This window comes from Schistocerca piceifrons, chromosome X, assembly GCF_021461385.2.
Source record: "Schistocerca piceifrons isolate TAMUIC-IGC-003096 chromosome X, iqSchPice1.1, whole genome shotgun sequence".
Classification (NCBI taxonomy): Eukaryota; Metazoa; Arthropoda; class Insecta; order Orthoptera; family Acrididae; genus Schistocerca; species Schistocerca piceifrons.
The window spans coordinates 461821482-461841837 of record NC_060149.1 but is presented as its reverse complement, the minus strand read 5'-3'; the positions used below and the strand labels follow the sequence as shown (position 1 = coordinate 461841837).

Below are 20356 nucleotides of genomic sequence, written 5' to 3'. Positions count from 1 at the left end.
CAGTCGCGATTGCGATGGTTGTCAATGGCAGCCCGGATGTCCCGACGCATCCTGTTGAGGAGGCGCTTGGTGTCGGCAGATCTTGTCCTCTGCCACTCCCGGTAGACCCGGTTCTTCTCAGTGATGGCCGCAAGGATGTCCGGTGGCAGCTGTCGGGAGTAGTCAGGCGGAGTGCGAGGTCGAGGCGGCGTTGCTATAGTGGCAGCGTCGATCGTGGTTGCCGCGAAGTGCAGAAGTGCTGCGTCCGCTCCAGCTTCCGCAGGGGGCGGCGCGGCGGCGAGTGAGTCCGTCACGGCTGCTTGAAACCTGTCCCAGTCGATGCCAGCAAGTGAGACGCCCTTCCTGGGCTGTTGGAGGGCGTCTAGGTCGATATCAAGAACCACTGGGACATGATCAGAAGATAGTGCCGTCCTCGTCGTGGCGGTGATCTGATGAGGGATGCCCTTGACGACCGCGATGTCGATTATATCCGGGAGGCCACGGGCAGGGAAGATTGTCGGGTCATACGGCCCCACCACAAGCGTATGGTGACGTTCCGCTACCTGGAGCAGGCAGCGGCCAGCGGCATTGGTGATCCTGGAGTTCCAGGAGACATGTTTACTATTGAAGTCCCCGGCGACGAACACCTGCCCCCTCAAGGAGAGCAGAGCATCGATGTCAGCAGGGTCCAGCGGACGAGACGGCGGTCGATAGGCAGCGACGAACGTGATGTTGCCCGCCGAGGTGTGAACGACGACACCAGTGGCCTCCAGCGTTGCCAGTGGTGCAAGCTGTATCACGTGATGACGAATGCCATTGCGGACGTAAACGGCTGTCCCACCACCCGCCGTCAGTCGATCGGTGTGATAGCTGGAGTAGTTTGCCACCCTGACGTCGACCCCAGGCTTCAGGTGGGTTTCGTTGATAAGGCAGACGTCGACGGCTTCATCTCGAAGAAATTGGCGAAGTTCGTCAGCTTGAGTGCGGACGCCGTTGGCATTCTATGCGACGACCGTGAGCCCTCTAACGCTGCCCATGGTGCAACTGGTGAGGGTTGACAGCGGTTGGGGCCGGAGCGGCCATCGGCACTGCAGCGGTGAGTTGCTACGACAGGACTTCAATCAACTTCGTAGCACTGGTCACCAGGGCAGTGAGCGGCGCGACGAGGTTGGCCAGGTCAGCGGTGGAGGCAGCCGGCGCGGCCCCGTCGCTGAAAGGGGGAGGCGTGGCTGCTTCGCTGTGAGAGTCCACTTGGGGCTGCTCGACTGACGGTGCTGAGCGCTGGGCACCCATGTGGCGGTGACCCCCGCGCCGGCGGTTGGCGGGGCGCGGTCCGGCCGACGTCCTGGGAGAGGCAGTACCCGGGTCCGCCACTAGCAGCTGTGGTGGAGGCGCAGGAGCCTCAGGTGTCGGCACGGCCTCGGATGTGGCAGGGGCAGGAGCAGCCGACGCAGCCGGGATGGCGGAAGGCGCCCCTGACGTTACCGCCGCGAAAGAGACGCCGGGCCGTCTCGTTGCTGGCTTCTTCGGACGTGGCGCTGGTGTGTGGCCACGTTGGCGAGCGATGGCACGCTTCCACACCTCACACCCACGATAACTGGCCACGTGAGCACCGCCACAGAGTGCACATGTCGGCTTCTCGGTGGGCGGACGGGGGCACGCACGTCCTGCGTGGGCGCCGGCGCATTTAACACATCTGTCCGGCATAGAGCAGTGGCGCGCGACGTGATTTATCCCCTGGCAGCGAAAGCACTGCGCTGGGCCCCTCCGAGAGCGAAGATCTTCGGTCTGAACCGGAACGTCGGCGACCCGCGTCAATTGGTAGAGTTTGCGGTTCTCCACGGCGTCGGAGCAGACGATCAGGAACAGCGGCATATCATCGCGTGATTTAGGCGACTTCATCTTCACGACTGCCCGGATGTAGAAGCCCAGGTCAGCGAGTTCACGATGCAGGTGATCGGCTTCCATGTTGAACGGGAGGTCGCGGATTACAATCTTCAAGACCTTGTCAGCGTGGGTATAGAATGGGATACCACGCTAAGACGCCTCCTGAGTGACCCGGCGATAGTCGTCAGCAGTGTGGAGTGTGACCCTGTACGAGTCACGCCCGGCTGGCTTCACGGTGTACACGGCCGTTGTCCAGCTGCGCAACAACTTCTGCAGTTCCCCATAGGGCGGCCGAAACTGGAGGACCACCGGCGGAAGATGGGAGTCTTTCTTCGGCGCAGGATCGCGCGGCAGCTGGTCCGGCGCGTCAGCGAGCGCGTCGACTGAGTTGGCGACGGCAGTTGGAAGCGTCGTCGAAGACTGCATGCGTCTTGCAGTGCGCCGGGCCGGGACAAAACCATCGGCGTCAGGGATGAAATCTTGCTTGGCCCTCTTCTCGATCGGCGAGCTGCGAACAGCGGACGTCGCGGCTGTTGCGCTCCTCTTCTGTTTCCCGTTTCGTCCGCGTGGCTGAGGGGCGGTGGAGCTCTTATCTTCAGAATCGGGGAGCGGAGCAGACAGCGCTGTCTTCAAGGTTTCAGGAGCTGTGTCCATCAAATCCATAGCCATAGCATTGGTCGTCGTAAGTGGGGGGCAGATGGGGCCGCCGACGCCGCAAGCGCGGCCGGACGGCGATATGCCACACCCTTCGCGTCGCTAGCAAGCGCAGGTACGTCCTTCTCGCGGCTGCACATCTCAGCGACTCCGACGCGTTTGGTGGGCGCGGACCGCAGAGGGAACACCTAGAACCGCAGCGGACGGAAAACGGAGCAGCAACGCTCCAGCAGGTCGCAGGGAATGGGCGCGGAGCACAGAGGAAGCGCCTGCAGCCGTTGGTGGAGGGGGAAGGCCATAGGCATAAATACTGGACCAGGTCCACTCGAGGAGCAGTCTCAGGTCGCACCTGATGAAGGTCACGTGCTACGTGACCGAAATATCGTGCAAGTACGACGCTGATATCCGGCAGAACACCCGACAACCCAAGATGTCATTAGATCGCCGGGAAAGCCTGAAGAGTTACAATTTAAACATCATTACTCTATTTGCAATAGTCAGATAAGTCACATTTAAAGAGTATAATGCTGTTAAAGCCTCTTCAAATTCTTGCTGTGTTTTCACTTTTGTAAGAAGAACAGTGTTTGTTCACAACGAAGAATAAATTCATTTGCAGCAATGCTCTATTTAAAAAAATGCAAAATATACATTGATTTTTAAGTAACTGTACAATAAATTGCGCAATGTCCATTCACATTTCATACTGCAGCAAAACACTATAAGGCAAACTGTGATGCAGCTTACTGCAAGATGATTTCTGTTGCCAGTATGGAGCAGTCACACATATCAGACTGACAAAATGTACTATTCCACGTTCTGTCAAAAGGGTTGAAACAGGATTGCCGAGATTGCGAACCACACTACATATGAAAATTTGCACTGTGTCACGACTAATTTTTGAACAGTGGTTGTCTAACTGCTACATGTGATACCGATTTACATTGGAAAACAAGACTGTAGATCGCTTCCAGTCAGTAATATTGCAGTATTTGGCAACAGAAGTGCATATATCTGTGGGTGTCAGTGACAAAAATTACTGCATGGAAAACCTGTATCTCATGGTATAAAGTGTAAGAGAACAACGTTGCAATGAAAATAAGTTATTTCCCTTTTCAAAAAAAATTTATATTAAATTCACTGTACCTTTTTATTATCTTCAACCACTCATCAATCCTCCTCACCCCCATACTTGATACGCTTTTTGCCATTGAAAACACTCACTCTACTAGCTGTAAAACTTCCTGACCTTCCAGGTTAGTCTTCACTTATTGGACGTAAGGCAAAATCATATGATGTAATAGCAATGTTATAATGGAGGTGCTATAAAATTTGGAAATCTATTACATCTTGTCAGTGTAGTTGTTTTAAGATTTATACTGCTGAGTTTTACTGATGACACCCCACTGTCGGAGCACTACTGACGACCAGACTCAAATTTCCATTCGTCAGCAACATTGTGCCTGGCAACTGACAGTCACTTGCCCGATTTATACGGAAAAATGCGATACTGCCTGTGTTTTTCAAAACTACGTTACTTTGCACCATATTTCTGAACAACACAGATAGTGGAATACTGTAGTAGGATATTTTGTTCACGTTGGTCATTTGCATGGCGACGTTGACGCCTAGCACCCCACTGTGGCTGGAGAGACTGGTCAATCAGGGACTCGTAGTGCAGGTAAGATCTGACGTAATGAGCAGGTAGTTTCCAGGAAAAATTATGCCCAAATTTCACGGCTCTCTGGTTGGGTACAAATTTCACGAAGTGTAATTTTCTGATATCCCTCGGTTCTACACCCTCTGAAGCGTCAAGGTGCGTGAGTCAACGGCCTTTCCGCACTCCACGGGTGCGTACTTTAGAACTGGTCTGACCAGTGCTTGATAGACCGTAATGACGTGGTGCACCGGCAGCAGCGACTGTGCTGTGAGGAGCTGAGGATACAGGTCACAGACACACCCCACTGCTATATTGTTGACATGATGTATATGTGGGGCCCAGGTGAGTCTTTGGTCTAGGATCACCCTGAGGTATTTCGCAGTCTTCGTCCATGGCATTAGACCCTCCATGGTGTTAACAGGCGGCAGGTATGGAGCCTTTCTTCGGGTGAAGACTGCTGCCTGAATTTAAGTCGCCATATCCTTGCCCATTCCCGCATTACGTAGCACCCGAGTTGTAGGTGGCGTCTCATTGCCTGAACACCCACGCTGTGGGTGAACGGCATTGTATCGTCGGCGCAACCCTTGGTGCGTCGGCACTGTATGGGGAGTGCTGCATTGGGCCGATCACCGACGCCTGCGGTACCCCTGCACGTATCCGCCGGTCAGTGGACGCTCCTTGGTGTGCTCTCACATGGAAGGCCCTTCCAGCAAGGTAGGACGCAAGAAGGACCACATTTGACATCGATATCCCGTGCAAAAAGAGATTGTACACGAGGTCGTCGCGCCCTGGAAACGTCGAAGAACACAACTCCAAGGCACTCCCTTGTTTCGAGCGCCGTCACTGCCGGTTCCACCAGTCGCAGCTTTGGTGAAAGGTAAAGTGACCGTTCAGCAACATAAACTGTTCGGCTGGTACGACTTTCTCTTGTGTGAGGCGTAGCATCGGTCTCCTAGCGTACAGCCTCTCAAAAACATTCGAGAGAGAAGGGAGTAGGCTAGCTCTTTACTCGCATGAAGTATTGAGTGCTATTGACAAGGGATTTCAAACTGATTCCATATTTCTGGATTTCCGGAAGGCTTTTGACACTGCACCATAAAAGCGGCTTGTAGTGAAATTATGTGCTTATGGAATATCGCCTTAGTTATGTGATTGGATTCGTCATTTCGTGTCACAGAGGGTACAGTTCGTAGTAGATGACGGAAAGTCATCGACTAAAACAGAAGTGATTTCTGACGTTCCCCAAGGTAGTGTTATAGGCCCTTTGCTGTTCCTTCTCTATATAAACGATTTGGGAGACAATCTGAGCGACCGTCTGTGGGTTGTTTGCAGATGACGCTGTCGTTTATCGACTAATAAAGTCATCAGAACGTCAAACCAAATTGCAAAACGACTTAGAAAATATATCTGTATGGTGCAATAATTGTCAGTTCACCCTAAATAACGAAAAGTGTGAGGTCATCCACATGAGTGCTTTGATTACTCGATAAATTAGTCAAATCTAAAGGCCGTAAATTCAACTAAATACCTAGTAATTACAATTACGGACAGCTTAAATTGGAAGGAACTCATAGAAAATGTTGTGGGGAAGGCTAATCAAAGACGCTTTTTTATTGGCAGGACACTTAGAGAATGTAACAGATCTACAATGGAGACTACCTACACTACGCTTGTCCGTCCTCTTTTAGAATACTGCTGCGTGGTGTGGGATCCTTACCAGATAGGATTGACGAAGTACATCGAAAAAGTTCAAAGAAGGGCAAGACGTATTGTATTATCGCGAAATAGGGGAGAGAGTGTCACTGAAATGATACAGGATTTGGGGTGAACATCATTAAATGTGTTGTTGACACCCTGCCTCGGGCATGGATGTATGTGATGTCATTAGGTTAGTTAGGTTTAATTAGTTCTAAGTTATAGGCGACTGATGACCTCAGAAGTTAAGTCGCATAGTGCTCAGAGCCATTTGAACCATTTGTTGCCACCGAACTACATAGGGAGAAACCATCACCATGATAAAATAAGGTAAATCAGAGCTCGTACAGAAAGATATAGGTATTCGTTCTTTCCGCGCGCTGTACGAGATTGGAATAATACAGAATTGTGAAGTTGGTTCGATGAACCCTCTGCCAGGCACTTAAATGTGATTTTCAGAGCATCCATGTAGACGTAGATGTAGATGATGGGTAGGTAACTGGTTGCCTGTCGTGGGTTATCATCGGTTTTCAGGGTATGCATGTCCAAAGGAACTTTGCAGCGTTATCAGAATAACACACGCACTGCAATACCGTATTTATCTGCCGATACCAGGCAAAAGACTTTCAAGCACAACGTCTAACCTGTACAGGAATATAAGTTATGGATGTACGAGTATAAATCACAGACGCATGGTTGACGACACATGGAAGTTTGGGTGTGGCGTGAGTCGTGCAAGGATAGGAAAGTCCTAGAAGCCAGAAAGGTTGGCAGATGCTGCTCAACCCGTTGGACTCTGTTATCGTAGGCGATATCGGCTACCGGCGTGAAAATGTCCGCGAATGCGTCGGCCAGCACGCTGGCTTTGTTATCTGGTTCGTAGACGAGTAATTCCCGACTTACAGCGGCACAATGCGCTGTCGGTGGCGCAGGAAGCTTTTAACGACTCTCCAGGCGTTGCCGTCGGCAGGTTTTAGCTTGAACACGAGCTATGCCCAGTCCCAGTTCCTCTGATTTTCTACGGCTGCCTTAATCTCCTGCCTCATTGCAGCTGACGCCGCGTTTCGTGTCTGGTTGGCGGATGAGCTGCCATCCACAGAACGTTTCCTAACAACTGTCCCATAAACTTTTCCTACAGACAGAACCAATGTGCTTCTTTCGGCGTGTACACCCTTTATAACTTGGGCCCTTTCGTTTTAAATTACCAGCGAATGATTTTACTCGGTGGAGAAATGTAGAAACTTCAGTGCGCATTTCTTCGTATTATTCGCAGAGGATGTATTAGCAAAGCATTTAGGGCCCCTTGCACGGGCAGCATGATGTAACTACGGCAGTTTGGCTTTTATGGCGTAGTCGTAATATAAAATATACACAAACCTTCCTCGTGAATCAGTTTATTTATTCACGAAAACCGTATCAAAATCCCTACAGCAGTTTCTGAGATTAGTCTTCACTGGGGCTGTAGCATGTATAGATATGCAGTGTGGTTAGAAACAGTCTGAAGACCCTATAAGGGTGACGCAGGATAGGCTGTTCTGTAAAATTATTGTTGAGAAAAAAATTAAATACGTTGCGCCGTTTCCGATTGAATTAACATTGAAGTTAGTCAATCAGACCGTTGCGCGTACCAATTCAAGCACCTGTACGTGGTAAAATCTGGTAACACACTGACGTTTGTGGGTCCGTGAGTTGCCTCTCTTTGAAATGATCATTGTAGTTGAAATGTGACATTTTTGGAAGCGATAATTTCAAGATAGGTGAGCAAACACTACGTTTGCTCGGTTTGAGGAAACCAAACTAAGAACACATTTGTCGACACTGTGGCAGGCTGCTTGAATTTGCGCGCACAGCAACCTGACTGAAAAAAGTGGCTCTGAGCACTATGGGACTTAACTTCTGAGGTCATCAGTCCCCTAGAACTTAGAACTACATAAACCTAACTAACCTAAGGAAATCACACACATCCATGCTCGAGGCAGAATTCGAACCTGCGACCGTAGCGGTTGCTCGGCTCCAGACTGTAGAGCCTAGAACCGCACGGCTATTCCGGCCGGCCAACAACTTGGCTGGCTAACTCCAATGCCAATTAAATCGGAAGCGGCGCAACGTATCGAATGTTTTTCTTAACAGTTATTTCTCAGCGCAACCTACCCTGCAGCACCCTACAAGGCTTTAAGACTGTTTCTGACCACCCTGTAGATATGCACAGATTCTGGTCAGGCTTCGTTGCTCTGTAGGGTTCCAGCGGCAGTTCACTTTACTGCTAACTGTTTTTCCCACAAGATACGATCTCCTCAATAGCTGACCAACACGTAGCTCCCATAATTGCCACAAGATGTCATAACAAACACTAATTAAATATGGAACAGGTAACAATTCACATATTTCCCACTCATAATTACTGTAATTATCAAGTGATTAGTCTACACGAACCCTTCTCGTGATTCAGTCTATACCTTAATGACAACTGTATCAAAACCTTTACATCCGTTCCTGAGATTACCCTTCACATACAGTCACATCCCGCGATGGGAGACTTTAAAAATAAAACACATAGATAGACAAACACTATCACTGTTTTATTCTTCACGTGGTTAACTGGATGCTAATGATAGAGATTAAACTAACGAACTGATGAAACTGAAGGAAATACCAATAAAGTATATCTGTCTGGGGACATTAGTTCTGTAGCTCTGAACAGGTTCTTGTGAGAATGAAAACTGCAATTACTGGATTTGCAAGTGCTAGAACGTCGTTTGGGTAACTGCATTTTGCAGGGTCAATCTTGCAATAAATGACACGTATTAAATCTACAGTAAAAGTGGCTGAGAAAATCCTCTGTTTTTAGATCCAACATTCTATGGAAGTTTTCCATCCGCTCAAATGTCTAGCCTGTGTATTAACCGAAATTTGATGTTTCAGTTACATAATACTAAAGTTGGTGTGATTTGATTTCAGAGTGACAGCGTAGTGAGAGTTAACTTTTTGCCTGAGATTTCTCGGGAGAACTAAAACTAGTAAATATGTATTTCCAGACGATCAGACGATGCTAACTTATGGTTAAACCCGATGACTGGTGTCAATTTTGGGATCACGACAATTATTTTATATGATTTTAGTATAGTATGAAATCTGCTTAGCTAGACGGAGATGTTAGTTCCACGCCTCAAAAATGTTAGTACCGTGGAATCTACAACCAGCGATAGAGGGTAAATCTTTGGCAATGCGAGCTATGCTTGCTGGTGAAACGTCATAAAACCACTCAACGACCGTCGGTCATAGATCCAGAGACCTGCGTCAACAGGCGACTTTATAAACCAATATCATTTATCACGTAAACCCAAGCAGTCTTTGGTAAAAAGTGTAGTTCGATTCCCTATCAGACTGATGACTAACAAGATAGTAAGCAAACCATTTTCAGTCCACTTGAACATTTTCGGCAATGTTAGCTGGTAAGTCAAAGGACTGGGAGTTTTTCCGTTACAACCAAAAACATTTTAGGTCGTGTGCAATTAAATAACAATTTGTCCATTAAAATTTTCCAAAAAACTGTTGAAGTCATTCAAGTGAGCACAGTCGCAGATAGGTAGCTAATAATGGACGCCGCGCGGGATTAGCAGAGCGGTCTAACGGCCCTGCAGTCATGGACTGTGCGGCTGGTCCCGGCGGAGGTTCGAGTCCTCCCTCGGGCATGGATGTATGTGTTTGTCCTTAGGATAATTTAGGTTAAGTAGTGTGTAAGCTTAGGGACTGATGGCCTTAGCAGTTAAGCCCCGTAAGATTTCACACACTTTTTTTTTAATAATGCACAGTTAATGCTTATTATTTTTCTGCATGAGATTAATAACTTAAAATCTTGATTTAAACTACTTCTCGTATTTTAAACTCGCTGGAATAGTATAATGGTTTATTTCAGCGTGACCAACAGTGCGTGACGTGTTTAGTACACTTAGCACTCACGATCTTACACGGTCCAGTCACATTAATGTTCTACGTCAATAACCACTCACAGACGGCAATTGGCAGCATTAGCAGCGAAGGATATATGAAGAGTGTCAGGGGGACGCGGAACACTGTGCAGTTATTGTCGTAAAGCGGAAACGAAGCTGCTTTAATGACATCTAAAAGGGGCATGATAATTGACTTTCGGGCCAAGGTGTAAGCACTTCGGAAACTGCAAAGTTTGTGTTGTGTACATAGTTCCGCGTAGTCAGCGCGTACACAACTTTCCCACTAGAGCGCGCCCCGCTAAGCACAACAGCGCAGGTGCAGCGCTCGTCCGTCTCCGCACTACGAGATGGCGCTGCCATAAAGACGGACCAAATTCTGCTTCCGCCGATCCGCATATTAATATGTAACGCAGCCAATGAGATTGCTGCTAACGTAGAACCTTTTCTCCTCGCGGATCACACTCCCGCAGTGATACCTGAACGCGCGAGGTATTATAATGAGTGTACAGACCTCCGATTACTCAGTCTGCATTAGTCTGCATCAGTCTGCATTTATCTGCACCTGTCTTTACAAGTCTGCATTAGTCTGTACCAGTCTATAGCCAAGTTTCAGTCTGCGCCTAATAAGATAATCATATTCCTGTACATAGCGAAGAAGAGAAATGTATAGACACTTCGTCAAGTATCAGAGATATGTGAGAATAAGATTAAAGTACCAAGACCAAAGGAACTTCAGATTGTCAACTGTAAATAGCATCCAGAAACAAGTTATTTCTATACTTGTTATTATTTTAATAAATGTGTATGAAAATTAATCACGTTCTGTTTAAAGTTGGTCACCGTCAATCTGCTACTCTAAGCGTGCAAGTGGCATTTCTATCGTCTGACCTAACGGCAGAAGATAAACACGCCACGATAAGACCACGAGACATATTGCTGACACTCGCCTACTTCGTTAGAGCGACAAGTCAAATAATCTGATGGTGTGTGTACCGAAAGTCTTACAGTACGCACACCACCGTTTGTAAACTATTTACGTGCCGCTGTGGCTAAAGTACATCGTGCATGTGAAAATGGCGCTATCCAAAACCGGCGCCGAGGCAACTGTGATGTACCGCGGTCCATTGATGGCAGGCGTGAATCGCGGCTGCGAAGATGTGTATGGGCGAGTCGACGTGCAACTCTTGAGCAACCCGATGAACGAAGTGGCTACCAGCAACGTCTCCTCAACGACCGCTCAGCAAACGTTGCTGCATATGGGCTACCACAGCAGGCGCCTGGTTCATACACCCATGCTGACTGCTATTTGTCGGCGACGAAGGCTGCAATTTGCACCCCAATATCGCAACTGGATGTCAATTGATGGGCGACAGATGGCCATTTAACACGAATCACGCTTTATGCTCCATCATTCAGATGGTCATTGGCATGTATGGCTTGAAATGTCTGAAAGAAAACACACTGCAACAATCGCCGTAAGGTTCCAGGCCGGACGAGGGAGCGTTATGGTCTGGGGAATGTTTCTGTCATCTGGAAGGCACAGTGGATCAAGACAAGTGCGCATCTATCCTTGGGAACCATGTCCACCTAGACAGGCAGTTTGTTTTTCCTCAACAGAAGGGCATTTATCAGCAGGACTAAGCTAAGTTTCACACATCTCGCATTGTATGTGTGTTGTTCGAACAGCATCGGCATGAGTTTACTGCACTCCCCTCGCCATCAAACTACTAGGATTTTAACCCAATACAGAATCTGTAGCACCACCTCGATCGGGATGTTCGCGCGATGGAACATCAACCGCGAAACCTAGAACAGCTGGCCACAACAGTGGAGTACGTATGGCTTCACATCCCTGTACTTACCTTCCAGAACCTCACTGACTCTCTTTCTGCATATCTCTTACCCGCCCGCGCTGAAAAAAATGGTTATTCAGGCTATTGACACGTGGCCACACTAATGTGACTGCACTGAGTATATTACCACATGTTTACATGTATCTATATTGCAAGTATTCCAATGTTTCCTTTACAGGTTCGGTGGACAGAGACGTGAGGATTTGGTGTGTGTTACAAATTTCAGAAAATGCTTGCAGTGAATGTAATATAGCCAGAATGAATGTTTACAGTTGGGCAGCTGTGAGGTGGAGAGGAAGGTGTGGAAATAATATTAAGATGATCGGTGACACGATCGGAGTAAGGTAAGATACGTTTCCCCACAACACTAGGTGTCATGTGGTTTTCAAATGCGAATCTTAACAACTTTACTGTAAGAAGTGTAATGCATCTCACTTTCTTATTTCCATATTCAGTTCTCTATAAATATACTTAGATAAGCTTGAACCACATCCTACTGATCTCATATGTACACTCGGTTTTCCTGCAGTTGACTGTAGGTCTTGAAATTCTGACCGGGACCCGAACGAACGTAGTCCCATTTCACTCCATACACTGAATTAAAATTAAATAGCAGTATGAACAGCATGGATTTTTATAACTATTCGAATACCTTCAAACTTTTCGAAAGAATTAGGGGATATATGAAGAGCGTCAGGGAGACGCGGAAAAAAGTGCAGTTGTTGTCGTAAATCGGAAACGAAGCTGTTTTAATGACATATAGAAGGGGCATTATAATTGGCTTCCGGTTGAAGGCGGAAGCTAACGGCTAAGTTTGTGAACTATTGACGTGCCGCCATGGTTAAAGTATACCTTGCATGTCAAACATACATGCATACATTTTTAATATTTGTATGGATTTTGTAAATGTGTATTGTAAATGTGGTCATTCTACTGTCAGCTTTGCAATTTCATGCTGAAAACCGTTCTTCGTTTAAAGAGGGAGAGTATTTTAATACGTTGTTGATTTGTGTAACTGGATTCGGGACAAACAGTCAGTGCACATTTTTCCAGGTGAAAAATGGCAGCACTACAAGAGAAGTAAGATGTTTGGTGATCATTCCGTATGGCCTACCATAACATGTCGTGAAGTTAAAGTTTGTCAGTGGACGTCGATAGTCAACAAGTGGAAATTAGAACACTGGAAATGAAAATCTTGGTCAGAAGTCAAACGAAAGGAGTTATACACGACAAAATCGACCAAGCAATCCAATTTAAGCTGCAGGAACTCGGAAAATAACTGGTAAAAAGTCGCCTACTGTCTTGAAGGAAGAAGGGTATGTGTGGTGCCATTATTCATACGTGGAAAAATCACGAAGATTTGTTTTATGTCGCGATTTTCCTGTTCATTAATTTTGTAATTTCTTTCTGAAATGTTTTAAAAGTAAATGTAATAAATACTGTTACAGTACACGTTGCTCCGTTATCTTGTAGGTGCTTGTTTTGTTGAAATGAAATGACTCTGAGTACTATGGGACTTAACATCTGAGGTCATCAGTGTCCTAGAACTTAGAGCTACTTAAACCTAACTAAACTAAGGACATCACACACATCCACGCCCGAGGCAGGATTCGAACCTGCGACCGTAGCGGTCTTGCGGTTCCAGACTGTAGCGCCTAGAGCCGGTCGGCCACTCCGGCCGGCCCTGTTTTGTTGCAGGTGCTACCAGTGGTGTTGTTGCATGGCTTGAGTTCTACGCTGTCAATTTAGGGAAGAATTAAATTCAGTTGCCATCTACTGGCTGTATTATGCATTACAGTGTCAGGCGACTCCTGAGAAGGACGTGAGTACCTTTGTCCCAGTGTTTTCTAGTGAGGTACACATATGGCAGTTGTCACTTCTGGGCGTTGTATTCAACCAAGCACATACTGTGCATCAAATTAAAGCAGTGAAAGTTGCAAGGGCGGGCTGTTTGATTAAAAAAAAAAAACGATGGACTTTCGATTATATTGCTGCAGATACCAATGCATCTCCATTTGTCGTACATATTACACCCCCATCCCCTCCCCATAAAGCCCGATACCTGGCTATCTCTGCGTTGCGGCATCGTTGCGTTGCGGCGTCGTATGGTACTGCTATAGCACTGCAAGACGTTCTCAGGAGGGCCACTGGTGCCGCTGTTTCCACCCAGACTGTAATGAACAGGTTACGAGAAAGGACCTTACAACCCCGACGTCATGGTCAAGTACCCCACTCGACACGACAACGTCTTGGAGCTCGCCTTCAGTTCTTCCATTTCCGTGTCAACTGGCAACTTCGTCACTGGCGAAACGTGTTATTCTCAGACCTATCCAGATACCCTCTGATGCTAGGTGACGCCGGTGTGCGTGTGCGGATACCAATGGTGAGTGGCATTTGCCAAATGTTGTCCAGGAAATCGACAGATTTTCAAGGCTCTGTAAAGTTGTGGGAAGGCTTCAGATGGTCGCCTTACCGCCAGACATTACATCGAACGGATCCTGTTGGCCCATGTGGTGGCTGCTGCATATGGTGGTGGCACTGAATTCCTGCTGCCGCCAAGGCCTATGTGGCAGGCATCAGCAAGGATGACTTGAGAAACCTGGCCATTGAAGTAACGGAATGACTGATGGTAATTCCCGACCCAAACGCCACCGTACATATGTGGGGCGTGCCAGACAGACGTGTTTGTGGTCGTCCTGTTCCACTACGGACCATCCAAGAATTCTCATGGGGTCTCAGTGAAGAATGGGAACGGATAACAGAGAGTAACCTCTGTAGACTTGTACGGAGCACACCATGTAGGTGTGAGGCAGTAATAAATGCTACACGCGCAGACAAGTTACTGAAGTTCTCCAAGTTCAATGAAAAGCACCCGGAATGACGGAATGAATGATAGTTTCCACTTCGTTTTCGATACCTGTCAGACAGAGCGAGGTGGCGCAGTGGTTAGACACTGGACTCGCATTCGGGAGGACGATGGTTCAATCCCGCGTCCGGTCATCCTGATTTAGGTTTTCCGTGATTTCCCTAAACCACTCCAGGCAAATGCCGGGATGGTTCCTCTGAAAGGGCACGGCCGACTTCCTTCCCTATCCTTCCTTAATCCGATAAGACCGATGACCTCGCTGTCTGGTCTCCTTCCCCAAAACAACCCAACCCAACCTGTCAGACATTTCAGGACTTTTTATGTAGACGTTCGAAGAAGTAATAATGTTTTGTTCTCTACTTAATTTTTGAAACGTAGTAGTATAATTTGGAAAGATATCCAGCTCTCACATATTGCTCAGTGCGATATGGTATACGCCAGAAATCATGTTTCTCTAATCGTTTCGTACAGTGTAGCTCCCGATCATCCACTTACGTTAAGTCGTTTCTACCGTACGTGATTAATGGAAGAAAAGTAATAGTTGTAATGAAGAGAGAAATAAAGAGAAAGGGTGAAATGTGCTCACATCGCTACTACAGATATTGTGCCACTTACGTTTACATTCACGTTCAGAAAAAAGAACACCTTGAATGACCCAGAGATACGACGTTCATATTCACAGGAAATATACATTAGTATGATCTGAAGAAACGATTAGCATTCGAACAATGTCGGCGCACGGGTTCCAGGTCAGCTTCGATACTGTGGCGCAACACTACCTACCCGTAAAATGTGCCTGGGGCTCTCGTTGTCGCTGTAAATCGCCATGCGAACCGTACCATCAAATCTGTGAGTTTGAAAGAGGATGCATTATTGACAAGAGAGAATGTGATGCATCCATTCGAGAAATTGCTGCTAGTGCGGGACGAAGTGTTTCGGCAGTGCGAAGGGAGTGTACAAAATGGTTCACGGAAGGCCTTAGAACACGACGAGATGGGCCAGGTCGCATCACCCAGACTGCCCCCCCTCCCTCCCCCCCCCAGAAAAGATCGACACCTGATCCGAATGGAATTGCAGGACAGATCTGCGCCCTCCTCGGCTCTGGAACAAAAGTGGAACAGTGTAACACATAGTAGAATATCAGGGGCTACAGTCCGTCACTGTTTATTACAGAGTAGGTTACGTGCGTGTCGTACACTTTTCCCCGGCCGATGTGGTCGAGCGGCTCTAGGCGCTTCAGTCTGGAACCGCGCGGCCGCTACGGTCGCATGTTCGAATCCTGCCTCGGGCATGGATGTGTGTGATGTCCTTAGGTTAGTTAGGTTTAAGTAGTTCTAAGTTCTAGGGGACTGATGACCTCAGATGTTAAGTCCCATAGTGCTCAGAGCCAATTGAACCATTTTTTTGTACACTTCTCCTCCTGCCTTTGAGGAACGTGCAGAAACATGCTAGACGGCAATGGTGTATCGAACGATGTCACTGCGGACATGAATGGAATCAGATAATGTTTTCAGATGAATCCAGGTTCTGTTTGTTTGAAAATGATGGCCGCATTTTTGTTCGCCGCAGGCGGGAGAAGCAGCATCACAGTGGCTGCATTCACACAAGACATAGAGCGCCAGCTCAAGGCCTTATGGTATGAGGTGCTACTGGGTTCAATCACAAATCACAATTGGTGCGTATCCAGAGCACTGTGACCATTGCGACCTACATGAATGTCACCCTGCGCCCCATAGCCATACTCATTCTGCACGAAACTCCAGACGACGTTTTTCAGCAAGACAGTGCACGATCACATATTGCTGCCCGAACACGTGCCTTCTTGGTGTCACAGGACGTCCTTCTTTTGCCCTGGCACGCCACATCACCAGACTTGTCACCAATTGAAAATGTGTGGGACATGGTGAAACGACTGCAGTGCTGTGAAGCAATGCCAACCTCCACAGATGGACTTTGGAACCAGGTGAATGCGGCATGGATGGTTATACCACAGGGCGTCATTCAAGCCTTATACTCGCCGATGCCGTCACACATGGAATAAGTTATCAGCGCCAATGGCGGACCCTGTGCCTTCTAGGCAACCGCACGCATGCCGAACCGAGACGACTGAAATGCTAATCATTCTGCTGAACATACTGATGTACATGATGTGTGAATATGGACGTCCAATTTCTGTTAGTTCAAGGTGTTCTGTTTTTTTCTGAAAATGAGTGTAATTATTGCCTGAAATGTACATAATGAACAGTTGTGACAAATACAAAATGCTTAAAAGAAGGAGTGTTTCTGTCTTCTATACGTGACAATCAGTTGTGTTAGATAATTGTACATTCCAGAACTTTTTGTTTGAGACATTACATGAGTAAAAGTTTTTGGTCATCTTCAAATTTAGAGATGGAGCTACTGGATACAGACTACACTTCTCCTACTCACTTCACAAAATGCAAAATTGTTGCTGGAACTTGTCATGGACGAGATACTGGGTGAACACAGAACTGTTTAAGAAACATCTGTTAGTAAGTAATTAATGTCTTTTTAGGTAGATGATACACTTGATCTTCATATTATTTAGTGCTGTTTCTTTGCTTCCTCATTATGGTGGATTACATGACTGCGGTGCTAAGGAAACAATGAGTGATCAGTAATTTAGAGAGAGACTTGCAGTTAATCACAGTTGATGTAACTTTAATATTACGTATTATCATATGCTACATACTGCAGATTCCCTGGCAAGTGTAAGGGGTGTTCGCGCATTAGTTTTGGATGTTGTGTAGTGTGAAAGAGCCGTTATTAAGATGCGTCCACTCGACGACTGTTTACTATTCGTCTTAGAGAATGTACTAAATTTCCAACTGTGCAACTACGGGTGCCCATTCGTGCGTGAGTAATTTTCTGGAAATGGAGGCCTTGCGTAAGTCTCATTGCTTCCTGCCTTCGGTGGGAATCTTTGCGCTTTTTATCAGACGCCAGGCAACTGGGGCCCATGTGTGTGTCATTGTGAAATGGGTTGAGGTTATGCTGTGAAGCTATTTATGTGCAGCAAAGTCTGTTCACTTCAAGGGAAGCGCGATTAAATTTATCGATAATTACAAAGAAAAGTTTTATGGAATGCTTCTTCTAAGATTATACGAATAAAAATTTGAGATGTGATGACCTGAACGTCAAGTATTAGATTAAAGGTCTCCGGTCATATCAGTCTAATAAATAAGATACCGTAAGTTTCGAAGTAACAGAACAAAGAAGGATAATGTAGATATTTATGAAATGTGTATATGAAAAATGTGGACGAATATTCCTGCTATCACCACTAAACAGAACAACAACTGAGGAGCCTGATATCTGAACAAAGAAAATAGTGGATAATGTGTAGTTCTTCAAGAAACTACTAGAAATAGGAATGAAGGACATTGGTGATAAAAACAAATACAAAATTAAAAACCCAACCTCAGCTCCAGTGGATTCTGGCGTCTATGAAATTCACATAGACGTCTAGTCCGATGATGTTAACCTACATATAATCTTTCATGATTAAAGTTGTGTAAGTAACTTTTTTTTATAAAATAAAATACAAATGACACACTGAAAATTGATTAACCTTCACGTAACAACTAAGAACCTCCCTTAAGTATGTATCAGTTTCAAGAATAATCACTGAAATGCTTCGTCTTGAAATGCGAAATAAATAGTTTAAACTGGCTTATAAGTGGATAACGAAATGTTATTGCCAGCCTTACCGCTGCACTTTCCCAAATAGAAAATCTAAAATCTCGCTCTGACCTCCTTCTGAAACTTGCAAACAAAACGTTATCGTCACTTTGTATCTCTCGTACCTCTGTTGTAATACTTACACCAGTCGCTAAACTGATGTCTTATGTCTTCTGTTGCACAGAGGTCAGTCATTTTGTGTTCATTTTATTAATGACTAGATGGTATTATTCGTAAACTATTATCTTCATTTATTTGAAGGTGCACTCATGCAGTATTGGATAAATTAGAAGTAGAGCTGATTCCAGCTCAATCTATTCCTTGTACAAATATAAACTATTTCAAATTATTGCAATAGTATAGAAACTGGAAAGGTTATTACAACGTATTATGACACTTTTGGAGAAAGAAAATCCTTTCTTTAAAAAATTGTAATGGGTTCTGCAAGCAGAGATCTTGCGAATCTCAAATCACCGGTATCAGTGTGAGCGTCGACTGATTTGAAATTCGCAAGATATCTGTTTGCAGAATCCATTACAATTTTTTAAAGAAAGGATTTTCTTTCTCCAAAAGTGTCATAATAAGTCGTAATAACCTTTCGAGTTTCTATACTATTGCAATAATTTGAAATAGTTTATATTTGTACGAGGAATAGATTGAGCTGGAATCAGCTCTACTTCAGGAAGGCATCTGCTACGGTTTCCAACCGTCACGCGGTGAAAAATTACTAGCTGAACAGGTATTGGACCAGATTATCGACTGGATTCTGGACTTACTTGCAGACAGAACTCAACGCGTGGCTCTTAACGGAATAAATACGATAGATTTAAAGGTAATATCAGGAGTACCATAAGAAAGTGTAATAAGACCGTTTGTGTTTACTTCTCTTATATACTTTTGTTACCACGTCACGTGTGCGCAACGCCACCAGGCAGAATCCAACATAGCGGTTGGCAGTGATAACAATGTTTTGGCTTATCAGTTATCAGGTTTTTAAGCCGGATGACTTAAAGATTTGTTACCATATAAATATGATTCCGACAGGGGGCCTTTAAAAATCAACAGCATAGCCATTAAACGGAGAAAAAATTCTCAGATTTTATCAGGTTTTTAAGCCGGATGACTTAAAGATTTGTTACCAAAAAAATTTGATTCCGGCAGGGGACCTGTAAAAAGCAACAGTATAGCCATTAAACGGAGAAAAAATTCTCAAATTTTAATGCATGTTTTCCTAAAAAGTAGTCTTACGTGTACCTCGAAGCAAGAGATCGTACAGGAGAACAATGTAAAAGTTTATTACCACCTGCTTCATCGGTTGAGTATTCGTTTGCGCTGTTGCAGATAGATGGAAACGGAATGACTTTGAAACGCATGCTACTGTAAAGGCAATCAAATTTGCAGCTATAAACGGCACTCTCGTTACAGTTGTGTTATCAGGAATCTGAGCTCCCGCTGCAGCCGCCTGCGCTTGTCTTCCTGCCTCGTCGTCACAGTCTTTTATCTCGTGTAGCAAAGGTGTCCGGACAATGTTCAGACAAAGCAAAGTGAGAATTACAGTTTGAATCACTATTCAGAAATTCGCAGTACACGACCTTGTCGTAACGTACCCATTTAGTTCCGGAAACGTAATATACTATCATTAAAATTGAATGTCAGGAGGGATAATAAAAATGAAATTTTACTTATTGACCATACACAGTGAAACAGGAAGAATTCACGATTAAATCTGTTGGTGACATGAGGATATAAAGGTCCATTTGTCCCACAAAATGGATCATTACCAATATATTTTCCCGAAATGACTACCACAACGTCTTCCAACTGTTATGAAAAATTCTAGGATTCTAGTGTGTGTTTTCTAAAAACCAATGTTATGTGTACCTCGAAACAAGAGACCTTACTGGAGAATGTTATAAACGTTTGTTATCAGTGTTTGATCGCGGAGTACGTATGTGCTGTTGCGGATAATTCGAAACAAAATGACTTTGAAACGCATGCCACTGCAAAGGCAATCAAATTTACAGCTGGAAACGGCAGTCTCGTTAAAGCTGTGTTATCAGGAAACTGAGAGCATGCTGCTACAACCTACGTTTGTCCCATACAGCCTTTTACA

At 45.8% G+C, this 20356-nt stretch overlaps 1 protein-coding gene across 1 annotated transcript; it reads right to left on the bottom strand.

Moving 5' to 3' along the window:
- Nucleotides 1–1083: 1083 nt before the first annotated feature.
- LOC124722423 (translation initiation factor IF-2-like) lies at nt 1084–2529 on the bottom strand. Its single transcript, XM_047247587.1, has 2 exons — nt 2078–2529; nt 1084–1576 (listed from the first exon to the last, which is right to left on the bottom strand). Exons 1-2 carry the CDS (start codon nt 2527–2529, stop codon nt 1084–1086), a joined length of 945 nt encoding a protein of 314 aa, XP_047103543.1.
- Between the last annotated feature and the right edge of the window lie 17827 nt (nt 2530–20356).